Source organism: Dendrobates tinctorius, unplaced genomic scaffold (genome assembly GCF_039654945.1).
Source record: "Dendrobates tinctorius isolate UK_male_01 unplaced genomic scaffold, ASM3965494v1 ptg000102l, whole genome shotgun sequence".
Lineage (NCBI taxonomy): Eukaryota > Metazoa > Chordata > Amphibia > Anura > Dendrobatidae > Dendrobates > Dendrobates tinctorius.
Window position 1 is genome coordinate 6,097,892 of NW_027361770.1, and position 22,177 is coordinate 6,120,068.

General features: G+C 45.1%; 1 protein-coding gene across 8 annotated transcripts in view; it reads left to right on the forward strand.

Annotated features, from left to right (window-relative positions):
• Nucleotides 1–22,177, forward strand: part of BRD9 (bromodomain containing 9) — a 124,308-nt gene that overhangs the window by 45,687 nt on the left and 56,444 nt on the right. For 3 of the 8 annotated variants that reach the window (XM_073587694.1, XM_073587697.1, XM_073587700.1), the window contains exons 6-7: nucleotides 8,564–8,674; nucleotides 17,186–17,304. In XM_073587694.1, the coding sequence (XP_073443795.1) occupies nucleotides 8,564–8,674; nucleotides 17,186–17,304 (230 nt within the window). Of the gene's footprint in view, nucleotides 1–8,563; nucleotides 8,675–17,125; nucleotides 17,305–22,177 lie in introns of all 8 variants that reach the window. The other 5 variants (XM_073587695.1, XM_073587698.1, XM_073587696.1 and 2 more) reach the window with 2 other exon arrangements.

Below are 22,177 nucleotides of genomic sequence, written 5' to 3' on the forward strand. Positions count from 1 at the left end.
TTTGGTAAGAGGGAGACCGATTAGAAGAGAGTTACAATAGTCGAGACGAGAATGAATAAGAGAAACAGTAAGAGTTTTTGCAGAGTCAAAGGTAAGAAAAGGTCGAATTCTAGAAATGTTTTTGAGGTGCAGATGACAAGAGCGAGCCAGTGATCGAATGTGGGGGGCAAAGGAAAGCTCGGAATCAAGTATGACCCCAAGACAGCGGGCATGTTGCTGGGGAGTAATAGTGGAACCACACACAGAAATGGCAATGTCGGGTATAGGTACATTAGTAGAGGGAGGAAACACCAGGAGTTCAGTCTTTGACAGGTTCAGTTTCAGATATAGTGAGGACATGATATTAGACAAAGCGTTTAGACAATCGCCGGTGTTTTCTAGAAAGGCTGGCGTGATGTCAGGAGAAGAAGCGTATAATTGGGTGTCATCAGCATAGAGAGGGTACTGGAAATCAAATCTACTGATTTATTGACCAATAGGGGCAGTGTACAAGGAGAAGAGGAGGGGACCTAGAACCGATCCTTGGGGGACCCCAACAGTAAGGGGAAGATGAGAGGAGGAGGAACTGGCAAAAGATACAGTAAAGGAGCGGTCGGAGAGATAGGAGGAGAACCAGGAGAGAACGGTATCCTTGAGGCCAATGGAACGGAGCATAGTGGGGAGGAGCTGATGATCCACAGTGTCGAATGCTGCAGAGAGATCCAAGAGAATTAGCATGGAGTAGTGACCATTTGATTTAGCTGTTAGCATTCATTAGAGACTTTAGTGAGGGCAGTTCCAGTGGAGTGTAAAGAGCGGAAACCGGATTGGAGAGGGTCGAGAAGAGAGTTTTCTGAGAGATAGCGGATAAGACGGGAGTGGACCAGGCGTTCCAGGAGTTTAGAGATGAAGGGAAGATTAGAGACAGGTCTATAGTTGGCGGCACAGTTTTGGTCGAGGGATGGTTTTTTAAGTAGTGGATGTATGATGGCATGCTTAAATGAGAAGGGAAAAATACCAGAAGAGAGAGAGAGGTTAAATATTTTAGTTAGGTGAGGGGTGACAGCAGGGGAAAGGGACTGAAGGAGCTGTGACGGAAATGGGTCACTGGTGCAAGTAGTTGGGCGAGAAGATGCAAGGAGCCTGCTTACTTCTTCTTCTGTGACTGGTTCAAAATCAGAGAGTGAGTTCGATGCAGTGGGGGAGGGAGGACAGTGCATGGTATGAGGTGATTGGGAGATAATTTCCTGTCGGATCTGGTCAATTTTTTCTTTGAAGTAATTGGCCAGATCGTCAGCTCGGAGCTCCGTGGTTGGGGCCTGTACTCTTGGATTGAGTAGAGAATGAAAAGTGTCAAAGAGACGTTTCGGGTTATTGGACAATGAGGTGATGAGGGTGTTGAAATAGGTTTGTTTGGAGAGGTGAAGGGCAGTGTTGTATGTTCTAAGCATAAACTTAAAATGGATGAAATCTTCGGGTAGATTGGATTTTCTCCACAGACGTTCGGCGCACCTGGAGCACCGCTGCAGGAAACGTGTTTGCACCGTGTGCCAGGGTTGTCGCCGTCTGCGTTGTGGTGTTCTATTTATAGGGGGTGCAAATTCATCCAGGGCACTTTGAAGTGTTTCATTGTAATGCTTCAATGCAGAATCAGGACAGGAGAGGGAGGAGATAGGGGCCAATGAAGACTGCAAGTTCTTCATAAGTTTCTGGGTGTTAATGGCCTGTATGTTTCTATAAGTATGGACATTGGGGGTGACCTGAGCAGCATGGCAGTTCTTGATAGAGAATGAAAGAAGATTGTGGTCAGAGAGCGGGAGAGGGGAGTTTGCAAAATCATCCACTGCACAAAGCCGAGAGAAGACCAAGTCGAGGGAGTTTCCGTCTTCATGCGTTGGAGAATTAGTAATCTGCGAAAGGCCAAATGAGGAGGTTAGAGATAAAAGGTGAGTAGCAGATGGTGAGAGGGGAAGAGCAATGGGGATGTTGAAATCACCCATGATGAGGGTAGGGATGTCACAGGAGAGAAAATGTGGAAGCCAAGTGGCAAAATGATCCAGGAACTGATGGGAGGGGCCGGGAGGACGATACACCACCGCCACTCGCATGGAGAAGGGGGTGTAGAGTCTGACGGCATGGACCTCAAAAGAAGGGAAGACAAGTGAGGGTACTTGAGGGATAACCTGAAAGGTACATTTTGGTGATAGGAGCAGACCAACGCCTCCACCAGCTCTATTGTCTGATCTTGGGGTATGAGAGAAGTGTAGCCCCCCGTATGAAAGAGCAGCAGCAGCGGTAGTGTCTGACTGCTGGATCCAGGTTTCAGTAAGAGCCAGGAGGTTAAGAGAATTAGAAAGGAAAAAGTCATGAATGAAGGAGAGTTTGTTACACACTGAGCGAGAATTCCAAAGTGCACAATTAAGAGAGACAGATGGCATGCAGGGAATATTAATAAGATTAGAGGGGTTTCTGAGTGTAGCAGTTGGGAGGTTTGACTTTCTATAACATGGGGGACCAGGGTTGGGAGCAATGTCTCCTGCTACTAGGAGAAGGAGGATAGAAAGAGTGAGCAGATGGTTAAGTGATTTGTGAGAGCGTTTCTGATGTTGAATGGTGGGACTGACTGGATCTGTGCAGTTTAACAACGTGAAAAGAGCATGAGTGCTATACATAGGAGAGGAAAGAAGCGAGGGGCCAATGTGGATGGAGTGTAGAGAGTTAATGCCAGGGCGGTGGATGTGTGTGAATGCAGCGGCCAGGATATAAATTACACAAATGCATATGGTATATATTTGTTGTACTCCAAATGTACAGGGAGTAAATGTATATAAATGTCTTACCTGTCTCCTGCCCTGTCTAACTGCCATGTTATAACTGCCAGTACTTTGATAAACTGCACTTGGATAAAGTGTGCATAAATGCCCCCTGCATAAATGCTATCCCCAAGCTATGTCTGAATATATAGGAGGATAAGACTTAAATTTTTTTTTTTTTTTTTGGGCTCTCTCTCTTCTCGTTAATCAATCACACTAAATTGAGACACCAGGACCCAATAAAATGTTGTGGTCAAATAAACACATGTCCAGCACTACATGGATCATAAAGCACTTTGAAAAGTTTCTTGACCTCACAACATAAGGGGACAAGCAGAGTAAGATGAAAACAACTATATACCATATAGAAGCTTGCAGAGTTGAAAACACAGAGATAGCATTCAGGATTAACTGCTTGCTGACATTGAATGGAGACACAGGAGTGGATTCAGAGCAGAGATTGGAAAAGCTGGTTACCATATAGAAGCTTGCAGAGTTGAAAATACAGAGATAGCATTCAGGATTAACTGACATCATAAGTAGACCACAACTATGAGAGTCAAAATGAGAAAACAAATCCAGAAAATCACCTTGTCTGATTTGTCAAGATTTATTTTGCAAATTATGGTGGAAAATAAGTCATTAACAAAAGTTCATCTCAATATTTTGTGATACAGCTCTGGCAAGAATTAAAGAGACAACTGCACAGTTTTATAAAAATCAGCTTCTCTACATGTCTGACTGGCATTCCATTTCAGTGTCAGTTGAATTCCAACCAGAGTGCAACTCATTCTGCTTAACTTGCTTCTGATTAGGTGATCACCTGAATCAAATCTTATTTAACGAAGGAAAGTATAAAAGAATCCCTGCTGTGGTGTTCTCAATCCTCTTGCAATAGGACAAGCTGGATGGCAAAACAAGTGCTAGTAATATCCCAAAAGCAACAGGAATGAAAAAATAACTTTTAAGTTGAAAAGAAAAGTCTTGAGTGAGGAAAAGAAGGGCTCAATTTCTGGCTTTACTAGCAGAGGGAGACAGTGAGCATCATGTTGCCTCCATCGCTAAAATTTCTAAATCCATTACAACAAGGTTAAACAGCAGACATTGGGGACAACAAAGCTACAGAACGGCAGAGGGCGAAAACGACTCTCCACTGACCGGGATGACCGTCATCTTATTCGAATGTCACTCAGCAACCGCAGGATAACATCAAATGACCTACAAAAGGAATGGCAATAGCCGCTGGGGTTATGTGCATGGCAAGAACAGTTCGTAACAGGCTACTAGAGGCAGGGCTCAAGTCATGTAAAGCTAGAAAAAAGCCTTTCATCTATGAGAAGCAAAGGAGAGCCAGGCTGAAGTTTGCCAAAGACCATAAGGATTGGACCTTAGAGAACTGAAGTAAGGTAATCTTCTCTGATAAGTCTAATTTTCAGCTTTGCCCAACACCTGGTCGTCTAATGGTGAGACGGAGACCTGGAGAGGCGTACAAGCCACAGTGTCTTGCACCTACTGTGAAATTTGGTGGAGGATATGTGATGATCTGGGGATGCTTCAGCAAGGCTGGAATTGGGCAGGTTAATCTTTGCGAAGGATGTATGAATCAAGCCGCATACAAGGTTATCCTGGAAAAGCAGTTGATTCCTTCTGCTTAGGCAATGTTCCCCAACTCCGAGGACTGTTTTTTCCAGCAGGACAATGTGCCATGCCACATAGCTAGGTCAATCAATGTGTGGATGAAGGACCACTACATCAAATCCCTGTCATGGCCAGCACAATCTCCAGACCCGAACCCCATTGAAAACCTCTGGAATGTTATCAAGAGGAAGATGGATAGTCACAAACTATCAAACAAAGAAGAACAGCTTACATTTTTGTACCAGGAGTGGCAAAGGCCACTCAAAAGCAGTATGAAAGACTGGTGGAAAGCATGCCAAGACGCTTGAAAGCTGTAATCATGGTTATTCCACAAAATATTGATTTCTGAACTCTTCCTGAGTTAAAACATTAGTATTGTTGTTTCTAAATGATTATTAACTTGTTTTTTTAGCATTTTTGAGGTCTGCAAGCACTTCATTTTTTTTATTTTGACCAATTCTCATTTTCTGAAAATAAATAAAAAATGTTGTGCTTGGAAATTTGAAGACATGTTGTCAGTAGTTTATAGAATAAAAGAGCAATTTACATTTTACTCAAAAATATACCTATAAAGAGAAAAATGAGACAAACTGAAAATTTTACAGTATTCTCTTAATTTTTGCTAGAGCTGTATATCCTTTGTTGGCAATGACAAAGGTCAAACGTTTTTTGTAAGTCTTCACAAGCTTGGCACACACTGTTGATGATATGTTGACTCATTCCTCCATACAGATCTCCTCTAGAGCAGTGATGTTTTGGGCCTGTCGCTGGGCAACACGGACTTTCAAATCCATCCAAAGGTTTTCTATGGGGTTGAGATCTGGAGACTGGCTAGGACACTCCAGGACCTTTATATGCTTCTTACGAAGACACTCCTTCGTTGCCCTGGCGGTGTGCTTAGGATCATTATGCTGAATGACCCAGCCACATTTCATCTTCAATGCCCTTGCTGATGGAAGGAGGTTTTCACTCAGAATCTAAGGCTACATGGCCCCATTCATTCTTTCATGTACATGGATAAGTCATCCTGGTCCCTTTGCAGAGAAACAGCCCCAAAGCATGATTTTGCCACCCCCATGCTTCACGGTAGGTATGGTGTTCTTTGGATGCAACTCAGCATTCTGTCTCCTCCAAATACAGTGATTTTTGTTTCTACCAAATAGTTCTACTTTGGTTTCATCAGACCATATGACATGCTCCCAATACTCTTCTGGATAATACAAATGCTCTCTAGCAAACTTCAGACGGGCCTGGACATGTACTGGCTTAAGCAGGGGGACACATCTTGCATTGCAGGATCTGTGTCCCTGGCAGCATGGTGTGTTACTGATGGTAGCCTTTGTTATAGTGGTCCCAGCTCTATGCAGGTAATTCACTAAGTCCCCCCGTGTGGTTCTGAGATTTTTGCTCACCGTTCTTGTGATTATTTTGATCCCACAGGGTGAGAGCTTGCGTGTAGCCCCAAATCGAGGGAGATTATCAGTGGTCTTGTATGTCTTCCATTTTCTTATTATTGCTCCCACAGTTGATTTCATCACACCAATCTGCTTGCCTATTGCAGATTCAGTTTTCCCAGCCTGGTGCAGAGCTTCAATTTTGTTTCTGGTGTCATTCGACAGCTCTTTGTTCTTCACTATAGTGGAGTTTGGAGTGTGTCTTTTATACTGATAACAAGCTGAAACAGGTGCCATTACTACAGGTAATGAGTGGAGGACAGAGGAGCCTCTTAAAGAAGAAATTACAGGTCTGTGAGAGCCAGAAATCTTGCATGTTTTTTAGGTGACCAAATACTTATTTTCCACCATAATTTTGAAAATAAATCTTGCCAAATCAGACAAGTTTATTTTGTGGATTTATTTTCTCATTTTGACTCTCATAGTTGTGGTCTACCTATGATGTCAATTGCAGGCCTATCTCATCTTTTTAAGTGGGAGAACTTGCACAATTGGTGGCTGACTAAATATTTTTTTTCCCCACTGTAGATTACGTAGTCATCTTTAGTACCAACTGGAATACCCACCTGTCCCAAGTACAAGCAGTGCGGGAGTCTCTCAGAATCAAGGGTTAACAGTGAACCCCCGAAAAATGTGCGTTAGGGCTCATGGAAGTCTAGTACTTGGGATACGTGATCGGCCGCGGTGTTATCAAACCCCAAATAAATAAGATTGATGCCATCCAAAACTTGCCCAAGCCGCTAAGTACAAAACAGGTGAGGGCATTAGTTTTGGACAAAGTTGGTCCATATACTGTATTTGTAAATTTCTACAGGAATACCATTGGGCCCTGGAGACCGATCGCTTGCGTGACCATCAAATTTATCATTTAACATCCTCAATGTGATGCCATTTTATAAACTGCACGCCTCAAAGTATTGAAAATGCTGTCTGGAAGTTTAACACTTCAGGTGCTTCACAGGAATTTTGAAAAAGTGTTGAATACGGTTTTTTTTTTCTTTAAAATTTTTCTTTAGCCTCAAATTTTTAATTTTCTCAAATGGTAAGAGGAGAAAATGGACACCAAAATTTGTTGTGCAATTCCTCCCAAACATGGCAGAACCTCATGTGTGACCAGAAACTAATGTTTGGGCATATGGCAGACTTGGAATGGAAAGTTTTTGCATCCAGAACAGAAGTAACCCCCCAACAAGTGACACCATTGTAAAAGTACATCTATCAGGGTGTTGATCTACTGGTGCAGTGACTATATTGACCTCACATGTATTTTGTGGAAATAAGCACACAGTGGATGTTGCAGTGTAAATGTTGCAAATATGCCATTATTGTGCCTAGCTTCTGCATCTGGAGCCATGAAACCTGAAAACTATGTGGGCTCTCCTGGCTACTGTAATGGCATACCTGCAGATTCTAACTGCAAAGCTCAAAATGGAGAGGGAATTTAACTTTAGGTGCACATTCATTGTTAGATTGTTCTTTTTTGAGCCAGGTCTCCTTTCCAAAACCTTTGTTCTACCAGTAATGTGGACACTCCCTATTCTCCTGTTGACAGATAACTGTACAGATTGGGGGCTTTTTTTTCTTTCTTACGTTTTGTTTTATGTGTATCATTTTGGTATGAATAACATATTTTTTGTTCTCTTTTAAGACTATGTTCACGTTTATCTTGTGCTTTACGCTTAACATTTACATCTAAGTTTCTGCCTAAATGCCCCCAAAAAGCTGAATTCAGGTGTCACATCCAATGAAACCATTCACTATCATGAGGCAGGAGGAGTCACTTTGGAATCAGTCTGTTCCCTTTTGGAGTCCCATCTTTTTAGAAATGCAAAGAACTCTGGTCGACTTCACCTGTGTGCATGCCTAAAAAGATGGGACACACTCCGAACCGGCCATACAAAGTCCAGAGTGAATCTCTGTCAGATTATTGTGACGTTTTTCTCTGGTTCAGACTAACTCAAACGTATGTGATCAGCGTGTCGCACAAGATATTAATGTGATCCAAGACTTAGACTGACTTTTAGGAGGCAACATGAACAAATAAACAGCAGTTCTGGAATGTTTAGTTTTTTAATAATACTCAGTCCATCTAAGGGACTTGAATATTTGACACTATGATCATTGGTCTCATACCATACAATACTTAGGTACCTGTCAGTTTTACACTGACCCATTTCCTTTTAAACTTCGCTCATTGTAGGGCTGAACTGGCCACCATAGCTGTAAGACCCTTGGCCTAAAGTTGTCATAGTAGCCATGGGCACCCCGAGATCATGTTGCCTGTTGGCAATGGGCTGAAAGAGGAAGCTTAACTATCTAGAAGCCGCGGTCGCTATTGACAGCTTCACCTAAGAAGTTTAAACTGATTCTGGAAACTGATTGTGATTGTTGCACCACTGAATCCAGGGGGCGCTAATTCATAATTTATCAGTGCCGTAAAAAGTAACCTTATTGACCGCTGTAAAAAGGTGTCTTGGTGATCATTAAAAAAGTTATTGATTTTGTTGCGCAAATGTTCGGATTTTTTGTTTTTCACTATCTAATTGATACCGATTGGTAAATGATGTGAAATATGGCAGTATCTCACTGGAGGAATTCCTGTATTTTTCCCTCCTGCATCAGTGACCACCCAATTGTTCCCTTGCAGTAATATTTTGTATTTAAATGACTGTTTTACAGGCCGACTTTAAGCTTATGTGTGATAATGCTATGACTTACAATCGCCCAGAGACAGTCTACTATAAGTTGGCAAAGAAGCTTCTACATACAGGATTCAAGATGATGAGTAAGGTAAGGGTTAAAAAGGTTGTCCGATATAAGGGAATTTTTTATTTTAGATTTTTTTGACGCATGGATGCGCTTAAAATAAAAAAGAAAAAAGTTAAATACTCCCCTTCCAAAGAATAAAGCACGGGAGGGAGCTAGGACATCTGTTGATCTAGTCACCTTACCGCTGCAGCCAATTACAAGCTGCCACGGTCCTGTGACTGTCAAACTATAATGTCATCGCTTCATAGCCTGAGCGATTCGCCAGATCAGCAAGCTCTCAGTCTGCAGACAAGTCGGAAGGTGAGTATGCCATAGATTTTTATTTTAAGCACACCCATGTGTTTTGTTTTGTTTTTTTCTTTCTATATTGGACAAGCCCTTTAAGCACATTCAATTCTATACATGTATATCTTTTATTTGTTCTTTTTTTTTCCTCTTTTTCTTCATTAACTCTTTTCCCTCATTAGCAAGCATGCAACACAATAGAGAATCCATTTTAGTAATTAATTTGGCACATGTGTTTGACTGTAAAACAATCATTTTAGTTAACAAAACAATTTTCTTCCTGACATGGAAGGGGTGCGTCCAGCTAAAGACAAGTTTACAGGAAAACTACAGTCTAAATGTTGTACTGTAACCTAGGTTTCATGTGCAGACTTCACGTAAATGGTGCGAACACAAATGACGGAAATACATTAAAGAGAATCTGTCCCCAATCTGAGCAGCATGATGAAGAAACAGAGATCCTGATTCTTGTGATGTGTCACTTACAGAGCTGTTTAGTGTAGTTTTGATAATCTACTGATGAGCACTGATTTTATCATTAGAGGACTAGTTAGTAAACCTGCTGCCTAGGAGTCAGGCATATTGATGAGCTCTGTATATCCCAGCAGAGCTCAACTGCTAGATCTGCAGCAGATAAAACAGTGATTGTTATCAAAATGACAGAATTCAGCTCAGTGAGTGACACATGACTGGAATCGGGGTCTCTGCTTTTACGTTATGCTGCTCCCAGATGGGATGGCGTGGACCTGGTGATCAATTCCCTTTACGGCATTCAGACTGCCCCAGCACCATATTTCTACACATATCACAAGAATCTTTCTAGAACTAATTTCCAGCATTTTTCTGTGTCCATTCAATGTTAGGTCACGTTCCCCAGGACGTCCCTCATGACAGCACAACAGGACATAGTCCTATTTATCCTCTAGGGACAGGAAACGCACAAGAGGTTAAAAGCCCCCCCCTTCCGCCTCACCCCCTGTGTTTTTCCTGTCGCTTGCAGGACAGTGCGCACAGGAGGAGTGCAGCAGCACCATACTTACCGAAGCTCAGTGGGATCAGAGGGGACTGGATCTCTTCCCTTCCTGCTGTCAAGAGGCTCCGCCGCTGATACCTCACTGGGCGGGGTCCCTCAGTTTGTCGGTGTTGCAAGGGAACTGCCAATGTTGCCACTTCCCTCTCCAGAGGGCTCTCGACTCGACACTGCTGCTGGCCGCTTACTTCTGGTTGCACGTGTGAGCGTGCATTCCACCGTGGAACGTGTTTCCGGCCGGACGCCTTTCGAGGATGCACGCTTCTGGTTTAGAGGGGCACTTCTGATCGGGGCAGCGCAGCATGCGTTCCAATTAGGAACGCATGAAAAATTTATGGGGGTAATCTGAAGGCCACCTGGACAAGGTAAGACCCTTTAAAAGAGTGCTCACAGAATGGGTGCTGTGCACATTCTGAACCATGAAGGTTAATCCGCCCTTGCTAAGAAGCATCGGCCGAGCAGCCCTTGGCCAGTGTAAGTAACCCCATAGTGCCTGCTTTACCATTTGTTAGTGGTCACTCAGTAAGAATAGAAAATGTTCTGTCTTTTGTATTAGGACAGAGGGACTCCCTTGAGATCCGGCTCCTCTACCCTATAAAAAATGAGGAGATGCCACACATGCCACGCCAAGTTAGCGGATTCATACACAAAGCAGTTATGTGTGGCGTGTGTTGCAAAATTCTTGAAATAACAGGCTTCCTTCCTAACGGATATGCGGACCATGATTAGGGAAGAGGTCCAGAGCACCGTGGCCAGTCTCGTGCCGCCGCAGCCAGATCCAAGCACCTCCCGTTACAGGAGAGCCAGATGGGAGGTGGAAAAATCCTCGGAGGAAGCATACCCATACTCGTACTACTCAGAGGAAGATGCTGAAGACTGTGAAGAAAATTTCTCCCAGAGGACATCCAAGGAGAGGAAGAAGTATTTTCTTATCCAAAAATACGGACAACCTATAGAGGGCGGTTAGAGAAACTATGACGATTGAAGAAACGGAGGTCCCTTGCACAATTCAGGATGAGACGTTTGGTGGACTGAGAATGCAAAAGAATAGAGTGTTCCTGGGCAATTAGCACATTAGAGCTGTGATCCTGGAAGAATGGGAAGATACAGATAAGTGCCTAGTCATCCCTCGAGACTTTAAGGCCTGCCTCCCCTTTGACCCTTTGGAGATCAAGGAATGGGAGGAAATCCCCAAAGTGGACATTCCTATTGCCAGAGTGGCAAATAAGACCGCTAGAAGGTTTGAGCACTCTTCCTGCCTGCGGGACGCCATGGACAGGAAAGCATAGGGACTGTTGAAGAGGAGTTGGGAGTCTTCGGCGTCTGTTATTAAGACCAGTATAGCAGACACCTCAGTAGCTAGGTCCATGTGTGTCTGGATTGACGAGCTATCCACCCAGATAAAATTTAACACCCCTAGAGAGGTTATATCAGAGTCTCTCCCTATGTTAAAGATGGTGGCGCAGTTTTTGGCGGATGCTGCAGTGGAGTCTGCAAGGTTTGCAGCTAGGAGTAATGTGCTTTCTAACTCGACGCTGCAGGGGGCATCCAGTTTAAAAGCAAGCTCTGCTCTGTCCCTTTCTCAGGTACACGTCTTTGGTCCAGTACTAGACGACATTTTACAAAGCGCCGATGACGACAAGAAGAGGGTCCCGGAGGAAAACGCCAGGAGGTTCCGTTCCTTTCATAGGCCACGTCAGTACCCTAGGCAGGACTATAAGGGGAGGGTAAGGGAAAAATCAGGCAGATGGAGTTACCCAAAGGGAGGTAAGGGTAGATCCACCCAGTTCTCCTCCAGCTCACATAGAATGTCTTGACGCCAGGAAGGTAGGGTGGAGACTGTGTAGTTTTTCCTGAGATTGGGGAACCATAACAGACAACCAGTGGACTTGCAGACCATAGGAGAAGATTACAGGATAGACTTCTCCCATCTCACTCCCCAACAGTTTTGCACCACCAAACCCCAGTCCCTGTCCGCTCAAAACAGGCTCTGGACAGATGTCAGGAACCTCTTAGATTTGGTGGCAGTCGAGCCGGTACCTGTTTTAGAGGTAGGTCAGGGCCACTACTCTTACCTGTTTTCCATAAAAAAGCCTTCGGGTAAATATCTGACCATCATAAATCTAAAGCCCCTGAATCAGTGGATCAGTTACAAAAGATTCAAAATGGAAACAATAAAATCAAGCATCCAGCTAATGGGGAGAGACAAATCCATGTGCACCTTAGATCTGAGAGAAGCATACTACCACTTGCCAATTCACCCATACCACCGCCAATATCTGAGGTTCGCTTTAGACCATCAGGTTTCAGGCCACCATTTCCAGTTTACGTGTCTTCCATTTGGCCTATCCTCAGCCCCATGCATCTTTACAATGATAATGATGGAGGTGGCAGCTTTTCTGAGGAGACAAGGGATTATCGTGATCCCCTACCTGGACAACATATCCTGCTGGTAGCAGACTTGGCTATCCGCCTCAAGCAACAACTGTCCCAGACTATCAATGTTCTAGAGGGTCTGGGTTGGCATGTGAACTGGGAGAAATCCGACATACATCCAGGGACCCAGAAGGTGTTTTTAGGAGTCCTCCTCAATTCCCATCACAGGATGTTTTCCGTGCCCCGCATGAAACAGGAAGAAGTCAGAAGCAGGATCCGGGCATTGTAGAGGAAGAGGACAATCTCCTACAGGTTTGCCATGAGGATCCTAGGCCTGATGACATCCTGCATTCCAAGCGTACGTTGAAGTCCGGCTCATTCAAGACAGCTTCAAGGTTCGGTCCTTACGTCCTGGAACAGGCATCACTCGGGCCTGGACAGAAGGATGAAAATCCCGACCAGTCTAAGGCATTCCCAGTCATGGTTGACATCCAGGAACAGTCTTGGAAGAATAGTGCCATGGGTCCTTTCTCCTTTTTCCCTACGTCCGTATTACCTCCGACACAAGTTTGAAGGGATGGGGCGCAGAGGTGGAGGGTCGTTTCTTGCAGGGTACATGGTCCACTGAAGACCAGAGAAGATCCTCCAATTACAGAGAGCTAAAGGCGGTATGGGAGACTCTACAACGTTGTCAGGCTACGGTCAGAGCTCGCCATGTGTAAGTGCTGTCGGAAAACATCACAGCAGTTTCCTTTCTGCTGCGTCAGGGAGGTCCAAGGGGCCAGCTCCTAGAGACCTTAGCAGAAAGTATATTTCAGTGGGCAGAAAGGATCTTTCGGTCCATCTCCTCAGTGCACTTGAAGGGCTCTGAGAACATAACAGCGGATTTTCTCAGCAGAGTGGGAACTGAACCCGGAAGTATTCCACCAGCTGAGCCGGAGATGGGGAACACCGCGTATAGACCTGTAGGCGACCCGGAAGAACGCGAAGGTGGCAAAATTCTATTCCATAAATCCAGAGGACAGCCCAGAAGGCATAGATGCCCTATCTCAGAGTTGGGAAGAAGGTCTTCTGTATGCATTCCCCCCCCCCCCTTCCCCTCGTACCGAGGATCCTGAGGAAAATCAGAGAAGAACAGGCCACAATGATACTGGTAGCTCCCTTCTGGCCTAAGAGGAGTTGGTTTCCAGTATTACGCAGCATGACTATAAAAGATCCGGTTCCTCTTCCAGACAAACGCGACATGCTGTCCCAGGGTCCCATCTGGCACCAAGACTCTCGACTTCTGCACATGACAGCCTGGATCCTGAGTGCAAAATCCTAAGCACCAGGGGGTTATCAGACAAGGTGATAACTACCATACAGGCGAGTAGGAAACCGGTGACATCAGCGATCTATTCCAAAATATGGAAGAGGTTCTGTTCTTACGTGGGTGAATCTACTTCGAGCGCAGCCAGCCCAGACATTCCGAGAATATTGGACTTCCCCAGAGAGGATTTGAGATGGACCTAAGGCCTAGTACGCTAAATTTACGTGTCTCTGCCCTTAGCGCCTTTATGGACTTTCCTTTAGCGGACCACCCTTGGGTGGCAAGGTTCTCTCGAGCCATTACAGTCAGAGAGGAGTAGGAAACTGGCTAGTAGGAGCAATGCCTAGTAAAAGACTGCGAAAAAGAGGATGAGTGACCTCATGGAGATCAACATCCGACACTGCGGAGACACCATCACATGTTTCTCAACGCAGCGATTCTAGAGCAATGCCCCCATCCCTTATGGGAAATGTGCAAAAACATGTAAATCAACAGCCGCGGAGACACCATCACATGTTTCTCAACGCAAGCAATGACTAGCCAGGTCTTTCACCGGGAAGGAACAACCACGGGAAGGGCAGTCTCCAATGAAGGAAACCACCTATGCCAAAACATGGTATCCATCCACAGACAGCTGTTTCGGGGTATTGCCCCTCATCAGTGTGGAGTAGGAAACTGGCTAGTAGGAGCAATGCCTAGTAAAAGACTGCGAAAAAGAGGATGAGTGACCTCATGGAGATCAACATCCGACACTGCGGAGACACCATCACATGTTTCTCAACGCAGTGATTCTAGAGCAATGCCCCCATCCCTTATGGGAAATATGCAAAAACATGTAAATCAACAGCCGCGGAGACACCATCACATGTTTCTCAACGCAAGCAATGACTAGCCAGGTCTTTCACCGGGAAGGAACAACCACGGGAAGGGCAGTCTCCAATGAAGGAAACCACCTATGCCAAAACATGGTATCCATCCACAGACAGCTGTTTCGGGGTATTGCCCCTCATCAGTGTGGAGTAGGAAACTGGCTAGTAGGAGCAATGCCTAGTAAAAGACTGCGAAAAAGAGGATGAGTGACCTCATGGAGATCAACATCCGACACTGCGGAGACACCATCACATGTTTCTCAACGCAGCGATTCTAGAGCAATGCCCCCATCCCTTATGGGAAATATGCAAAAACATGTAAATCAACAGCCGCGGAGACACCATCACATGTTTCTCAACGCAAGCAATGACTAGCCAGGTCTTTCACCGGGAAGGAACAACCACGGGAAGGGCAGTCTCCAATGAAGGAAACCACCTATGCCAAAACATGGTATCCATCCACAGACAGCTGTTTCGGGGTATTGCCCCTCATCAGTGTGGAGTAGGAAACTGGCTAGTAGGAGCAATGCCTAGTAAAAGACTGCGAAAAAGAGGATGAGTGACCTCATGGAGATCAACATCCGACACTGCGGAGACACCATCACATGTTTCTCAACGCAGTGATTCTAGAGCAATGCCCCCATCCCTTATGGGAAATATGCAAAAACATGTAAATCAACAGCCGCGGAGACACCATCACATGTTTCTCAACGCAAGCAATGACTAGCCAGGTCTTTCACCGGGAAGGAACAACCACGGGAAGGGCAGTCTCCAATGAAGGAAACCACCTATGCCAAAACATGGTATCCATCCACAGACAGCTGTTTCGGGGTATTGCCCCTCATCAGTGTGGAGTAGGAAACTGGCTAGTACTCCACACTGATGAGGGGCAATACCCCGAAACAGCTGTCTGTGGATGGATACCATGTTTTGGCATAGGTGGTTTCCTTCATTGGAGACTGCCCTTCCCGTGGTTGTTCCTTCCCGGTGAAAGACCTGGCTAGTCATTGCTTGCGTTGAGAAACATGTGATGGTGTCTCCGCGGCTGTTGATTTACATGTTTTTGCATATTTCCCATAAGGGATGGGGGCATTGCTCTAGAATCACTGCGTTGAGAAACATGTGATGGTGTCTCCGCAGTGTCGGATGTTGATCTCCATGAGGTCACTCATCCTCTTTATTACAGTCAGAGAGACTCTTCCACCTTGGGACCTAAGCCTTGCGTTAGGTACGTTGTGTAGATCGCCCTATAAGCCCCAGGAAGAATCCAGCATCAACTTTCTCTTTATGAAAACAGCATTCCTGATGGCAGTCACCTCGGCGAAACGTTTGGTTGAATTACAGGCACTGTCAGTTAGGGATCCCTATTTGCAGATCCTAGAGCATCAGTTAATGTTTAAGCTTGACCCGTTCTTTTTGCCAAAGTTAGTGTAGGAGACAAATTTGAGCCAAGAGATCGTTCTTCCATCTTTTTGTCTTTTCTCCCAAAAAATGAGAGAGGCTGTTTCACATACTAGACGTGAGAAGGGCAGTGATGCGCTATGTAGAGGTCACAGCTACTTGGAGGCAGGACTCAAACTTATTCGTACAATATGCAGGAAACAATAAGGTTAAAAAAAACCTTGAAATTAACTTTGTCTACGTGTATCATGTCAACCATAGCATTAGCATACGAGTAAAAGAAAAAAGATCCCCCACTTAAAATTAAAGCCCGCTCCACAAGGGCGATTTCTGTATCCTGGGCCGAAAGAGCAGGGGCTTCCATAGACCAGATTTGCAGGGCTGCATCTTGGTCTAATATAACGACCTTTTGTAAACACTACAAGTTAGATGTGATGTCAGGGCAACAATTGGCTTACGGACGAAAGGTTCTACAGGCAGTGGTCCCACTCTAGAATGCCATTTATTTGGTATTTCTCCTGTCGTGCTGTTATGAGGGACGTCCTGGGTAAAATAGAAATTAGACCTACCGGTAATTGTATTTACAGGAGTCCATCATCACAGCACCATTACATTTCCTCCCCTGAATTCTGAAACTGTTGCGAGTTTAACAATTGTGTGTAAGAGTTCAATAAAATAGAGTTGCATCCATCCTGATGTCGTGATTGGTAAAAGACACTGGGGGTGAGGCGGAAGGGGGGTAGCTTTTAACCTCTTGTGTGTTTGCTGTCCATAGAGGATAAATAGAACTACCGCCTGTCGTGCTGTAATGATGGACTCCTGGAAATGAAATTACCGGTAGGTCTAATTCCTATTTTTTCCGCTGCAATAGATATACTAACAGTATATGATTTCAATTATGTATGTATGGCATAGCTTTTAGTTTGATGCTTTGTGCCTTTTCATTTTTTCATTTGGAAGCTTTGAGTTGGTCTGCCTGACACTTTGATGCTAATTATGACCAAATCATGCTGCATGAACATTCCAAAATAACATTTAGGACCGAGGTAACGTCCTTTCCATTCATTCATTCATTCATTCATTCATCCATCCATCCATCCATGCTTCCATCCACCGATCCATCCACCGATCCATCCATCATAGCACATTTTGCTATGAAGGGAAATGTAAAGTTCCTGCTGCTCTGTCCTTTTTGATTCTAGGAACGGCTTTTAGCTTTGAAGCGCAGTATGTCGTTTATGCAGGACATGGATTTTTCTCAGCAGGCTGCTATTTTGGGTGACGAGGACACCATAGTAGAAGAACCTATGCCAGAAGTGGCTCTTCCAGCTCCTGTGGAAATTACAAAGAAATCTAAAAAACCAAGCAAGGAAGTTATTAGGTAAAAATCAATTAGCTGCCCAATTTGCTCAGATAAATAAATATATATATATATATATATATATATATATATATATATATATATATATATATGTATATGTATTACTGAGTGTATTATATGTGTGTGTATGTATCAAGGCAAGCCCACTGCACGCCCACCCCACACAGCCACAATCACTCCACACGCAAAGCCTCGTCCACATGGCCCACGTTGTTAGCGCACACGGGCAGAGACACATTCACCTTGAAAGCCACCCTGCAAAACTCACCGGCTGTGACGTTCCAGCTGCTGCGAGCTACAATCAGGGCCACCGCCTTCAGAGTATCAGTACGCAGCAGGCACAGGCCACATCTAGCTCCGTCGTGTCTAGAATGGAGTTGCTCCTGTGAGGCATGACGTCAAGGGAAAGGGAGGAACCTCATGGAATACACCGCTGTGCTCATAACATGAAGTTGCTGCGTGGTGCTGCAGAATAAGTAGGCTGTATATACGATACGCTTTATTGCAATTGGTGCAATTTCTCTCAGGATCAAGTGTTTCCAATTGTATATGGAAGAAGAGTGTGAGGTGCTGCCGGACGAGGCGACTATAAAGGAGAAAAGCTGTGCTGCAAAAAAATTCTGTGTATAAAGGAGGAGTGTGAGGTGCAGGAGGAGGCTGTGTAAAAGCAGGAGCTTGAGGTGCAGAAGGAATAAGGCCCTTTAACTGCTGCCGTTAAAAGTCGTATTGGCAGTCGTTAAGGGGTTATTATTGTGTTAAAAAAAAATTGCTTCAACAATCATTATAATTTGTTATAACTAACCACAGTTAGTTACTATGCCCGAGCAACGCCGGGCTCTTCAACTAGTTGTTTATATTTCTAGAGTTTTTTTGTAATATATTTTCACTCATTCCTCATTTTACCATGCATTGCCCTGGTTTTGTGACACGTTTTTTGGTAGCGCTGGATTTACATGTTAAACACATCTAAAAAATGAATTTCTCCAGTTAAGAACTGCGCTGCTAAAAAAAACTGCATTTCAAAACCATGGAGAATGGTGAAATGCATGCGGCTTATGAAATGCCTTGTTTATGGACGTAAAGAAGCACTCCAGCAAAGTTTTATTTTGCACACTCATTGCTTAGTGACTATTCAAATTTTCACATACACAGCATACCGTATTTTTCGAACTATAAGATGCACCTAGGTTTTAGAGGATGAAATGAGAAAAAAATTGAAGCAAAAGAATGTGATAAATTCGGTACTTAATATCCTCTACACAGGTATGTATGGTCGACTCATCCCCATCCTGGTTTGCATGGCCCTCTCATCCCTATCCTGGTATGCATGGCCTCCTCATTCCTATCCTGGTAAGCACTGCCTCCTCATCCTTACCCTGGTGTGCACAGCCTCCTCATCCTTACCCTGGTGTGCACAGCCTCCTCATCCTTACCCTGGTGTGCACGGCCTCCTCATCCTTACCCTGGTATGGACGGCCTCCTCATCCCTATCCTGGTATGCATGGCCTCCTCATCCCTATCCTGGTATGCATGGCCTCCTCATCCCTATCCTGGTATGCATGGCCTCCTCATCCCTATCCTGGTATGCATGGCCTCCTCATCCCTATCCTGGTATGCATGGGCCCCTCATCCCTATCCTGGTATGCATGGACCCCTCATCCCTATCCTGGTATGCACGGCCTCCTCATCCTTACCCTGGTGTGCACGGCCTCCTCATCCTTACCCTGGTGTGCACGGCCTCCTCATCCTCATCCTAGTGTGCATGGCCCCTCTCATCCCCATCCTGGTGTGCATGGCCCCCCTTATCCCCATCCTGGTATCCATGCCCCCCTTATGCCTAGCCTGGTAGGCATGTACCTCTTATCCCTAGTCTGGTAGGCATGGCCCCCTCATCACTATCCTGGTAGGAATACTTGCCCCTCATCCCTATCCTGGTATGCAGGGCCCCCATCTCCGTCCTGGCATGCATTGCCCCATCCTTATTCTGTTATGATTGGCCCCCATCTCTGTCCTGGTATGCAGGGCCCCCATCCCCGTCCTAGTATACATGGCTCCAGCCTTATCCTGGTATGAATGGCCCCCATCCCCAACCTCGTATGCAGGGTCCCATCAGAAAAACATTTAAAAACAAAAAACATTACACTTGCCTTCCTGCGTTCCCCCACAGCATTTTCTTCCGGTGCCAGAAGCTGCTTTATGCTTGTAAGCAGCCCTTAGCAGGGACATCATGCACTGCTTACAAGCCGAGGACAGATGCTGGAATACTCGCTGCTCTGCACGTCGGGACTATGTGCGTGGAGGGCAGTGAATATTCATTGCTCTTTAGTAGCGAGCACAGTGTCAGCCGCATGTTTCCTGCAGCTGCTGGGCTTTCACGTGTCCCCCGCTACTCAAAAGCATGAATAATCTCTGCCCTCCTCGCACATAATACCGACGTTCGGAGCAGTGAGTATTCCGGCAGCTGTCCTTGGCTTGTAAACCGCTCATGATGTCCCTGCCATGCGCTGCTTACAAGCATTAACCAGCTTCTGGCACCTGAACAAAACGCGAGGGAACGTAGGAAGATAAGCGTAATGTTTTGGGTTTTTTTATGTTTTTCTGATGGGGCTCTGCATATCAAGATGGGGATGGTGGCCAATCATACCAGGATGTGGATGGGGGCCAATCATACCAGGACGGGGATAGTGCCATGCATACCAGGATGCTATTAAAGAGAGATGCATATTCATGGCCCTCCACGCCCATGGAATGCAGTGAATATGGAGATGCCTAGACTCTGCTGTGCATACTTGTCCCTTCACCATTTTTTCTTCCTGCACTTATGCCGTACTGATTAATTATGATACTGCTGCATCCATAAATTATGTAGTAAACTTATCTAAAGCATCCACTAAGAGTGTGCAGTGATTGGACATTACTTACGTCACAGAGGAGACGCCGAGGCTCTGCCGTGTAGTGTGTGTCACAGAGGAGACACAGAGGCTCTGCCATGCATTGTGCATCACAGAGGCTCTGCCGTGCAGTGTGTATCACAGCAAAGATGCAGAGACTCTGCTGTGTATACGAGGATCTACAAGGCAGTGTGCATCACAGAGGAGATGCCGAGGCTCTGCCGCGCAGTGTGCATCACAGAGGAGATGCCGAGACTCTGCTGTGTATACGTCACAGAGGAGATGCCGAGGCTCTGCCGAGCAGTGTGCATCACAGAGGAGATGCCGAGACTCTGCTGTGTATACGTCACAGAGGAATTGCCGAGGCTCTGCCGAGCAGTGTGCGTCACTGAGGAGACGCCGAGGTTCTACCGTGTAGTGCGAGTCACAGAGAAGACGCTGAGGCTCCACCATATAGAGTGAGTCACAGAGGAGACGCCGAGGCTCTGCCGTGTAGTGTGAGTCACAGAGGAGACGTTATTCAAATTCTGTGAGGGGAAAGGAAAAAAAAACGTCCAAAAGACAGAACATTTGTCAGGAAGCCGTTTCCCTATTTAGGTTTGGTGTAAGAGTCTTTCAAGAGTTTTTTTTTTTAACAGATTTCTCATGTTTTCTTTGATAGATATATATATATATATCTATATATATATATATATATATATATATATATATATATATATATATATATATATATATATATATATACAGTGGGGCAAAAAAGTATTTAGTCAGTCAGCAATAGTGCAAGTTCCACCACTTAAAAAGATGAGAGGCGTCTGTAATTTACATCATAGGTAGACCTCAACTATGGGAGACAAACTGAGAAAAAAAAATCCAGAAAATCACATTGTCTGTTTTTTTTTCATTTTATTTGCATATTATGGTGGAAAATAAGTATTTGGTCAGAAACAAAATTTCATCTCAATACTTTGTGATATATCCTTTGTTGGCAATGACAGAGGTCAAACGTTTTCTGTAAGTCTTCACAAGGTTGCCACACACTGTTGTTGGTATGTTGGCCCATTCCTCCATGCAGATCTCCTCTAGAGCAGTGATGTTTTTGGCTTTTCGCTTGGCAACACGGACTTTCAACTCCCTCCAAAGGTTTTCTATAGGGTTGAGATCTGGAGACTGGCTAGGCCACTCAAGGACCTTGAAATGCTTCTTACGAAGCCACTCCTTCGTTGCCCTGGCGGTGTGCTTTGGATCATTGTCATGTTGAAAGACCCAGCCACGTTTCCTCATCAATGCCCTTGCTGATGGAAGGAGGTTTGCACTCAAAATCTCACGATACATGGCCCCATTCATTCTTTCATGTACCCGGATCAGTCGTCCTGGCCCCTTTGCAGAGAAACAGCCCCAAAGCATGATGTTTCCACCACCATGCTTTACAGTAGGTATGGTGTTTGATGGATGCAACTCAGTATTCTTTTTCCTCCAAACACGACAAGTTGTGTTTCTACCAAACAGTTCCAGTTTGGTTTCATTAGACCATAGGACATTCTCCCAAAACTCCTCTGGATCATCCAAATGCTCTCTAGCAAACTTCAGACGGGCCCGGACATGTACAGGCTTAAGCAGTGGGACACGTCTGGCACTGCAGGATCTGAGTCCATGGTGGCGTAGTGTGTTACTTATGGTAGGCCTTGTTACATTGGTCCCAGCTCTCTGCAGTTCATTCACTAGGTCCCCCCGCGTGGTTCTGGGATTTTTGCTCACCGTTCTTGTGATCATTCTGACCCCACGGGGTGGGATTTTGCGTGGAGCACCAGATCGAGGGAGATTATCAGTGGTCTTGTATGTCTTCCATTTTCTAATTATTGCTCCCACAGTTGATTTCTTCACTCCAAGCTGGTTGGCTATTGCAGATTCAGTCTTCCCAGCCTGGTGCAGGGCTACAATTTTGTTTCTGGTGTCCTTTGACAGCTCTTTGGTCTTCACCA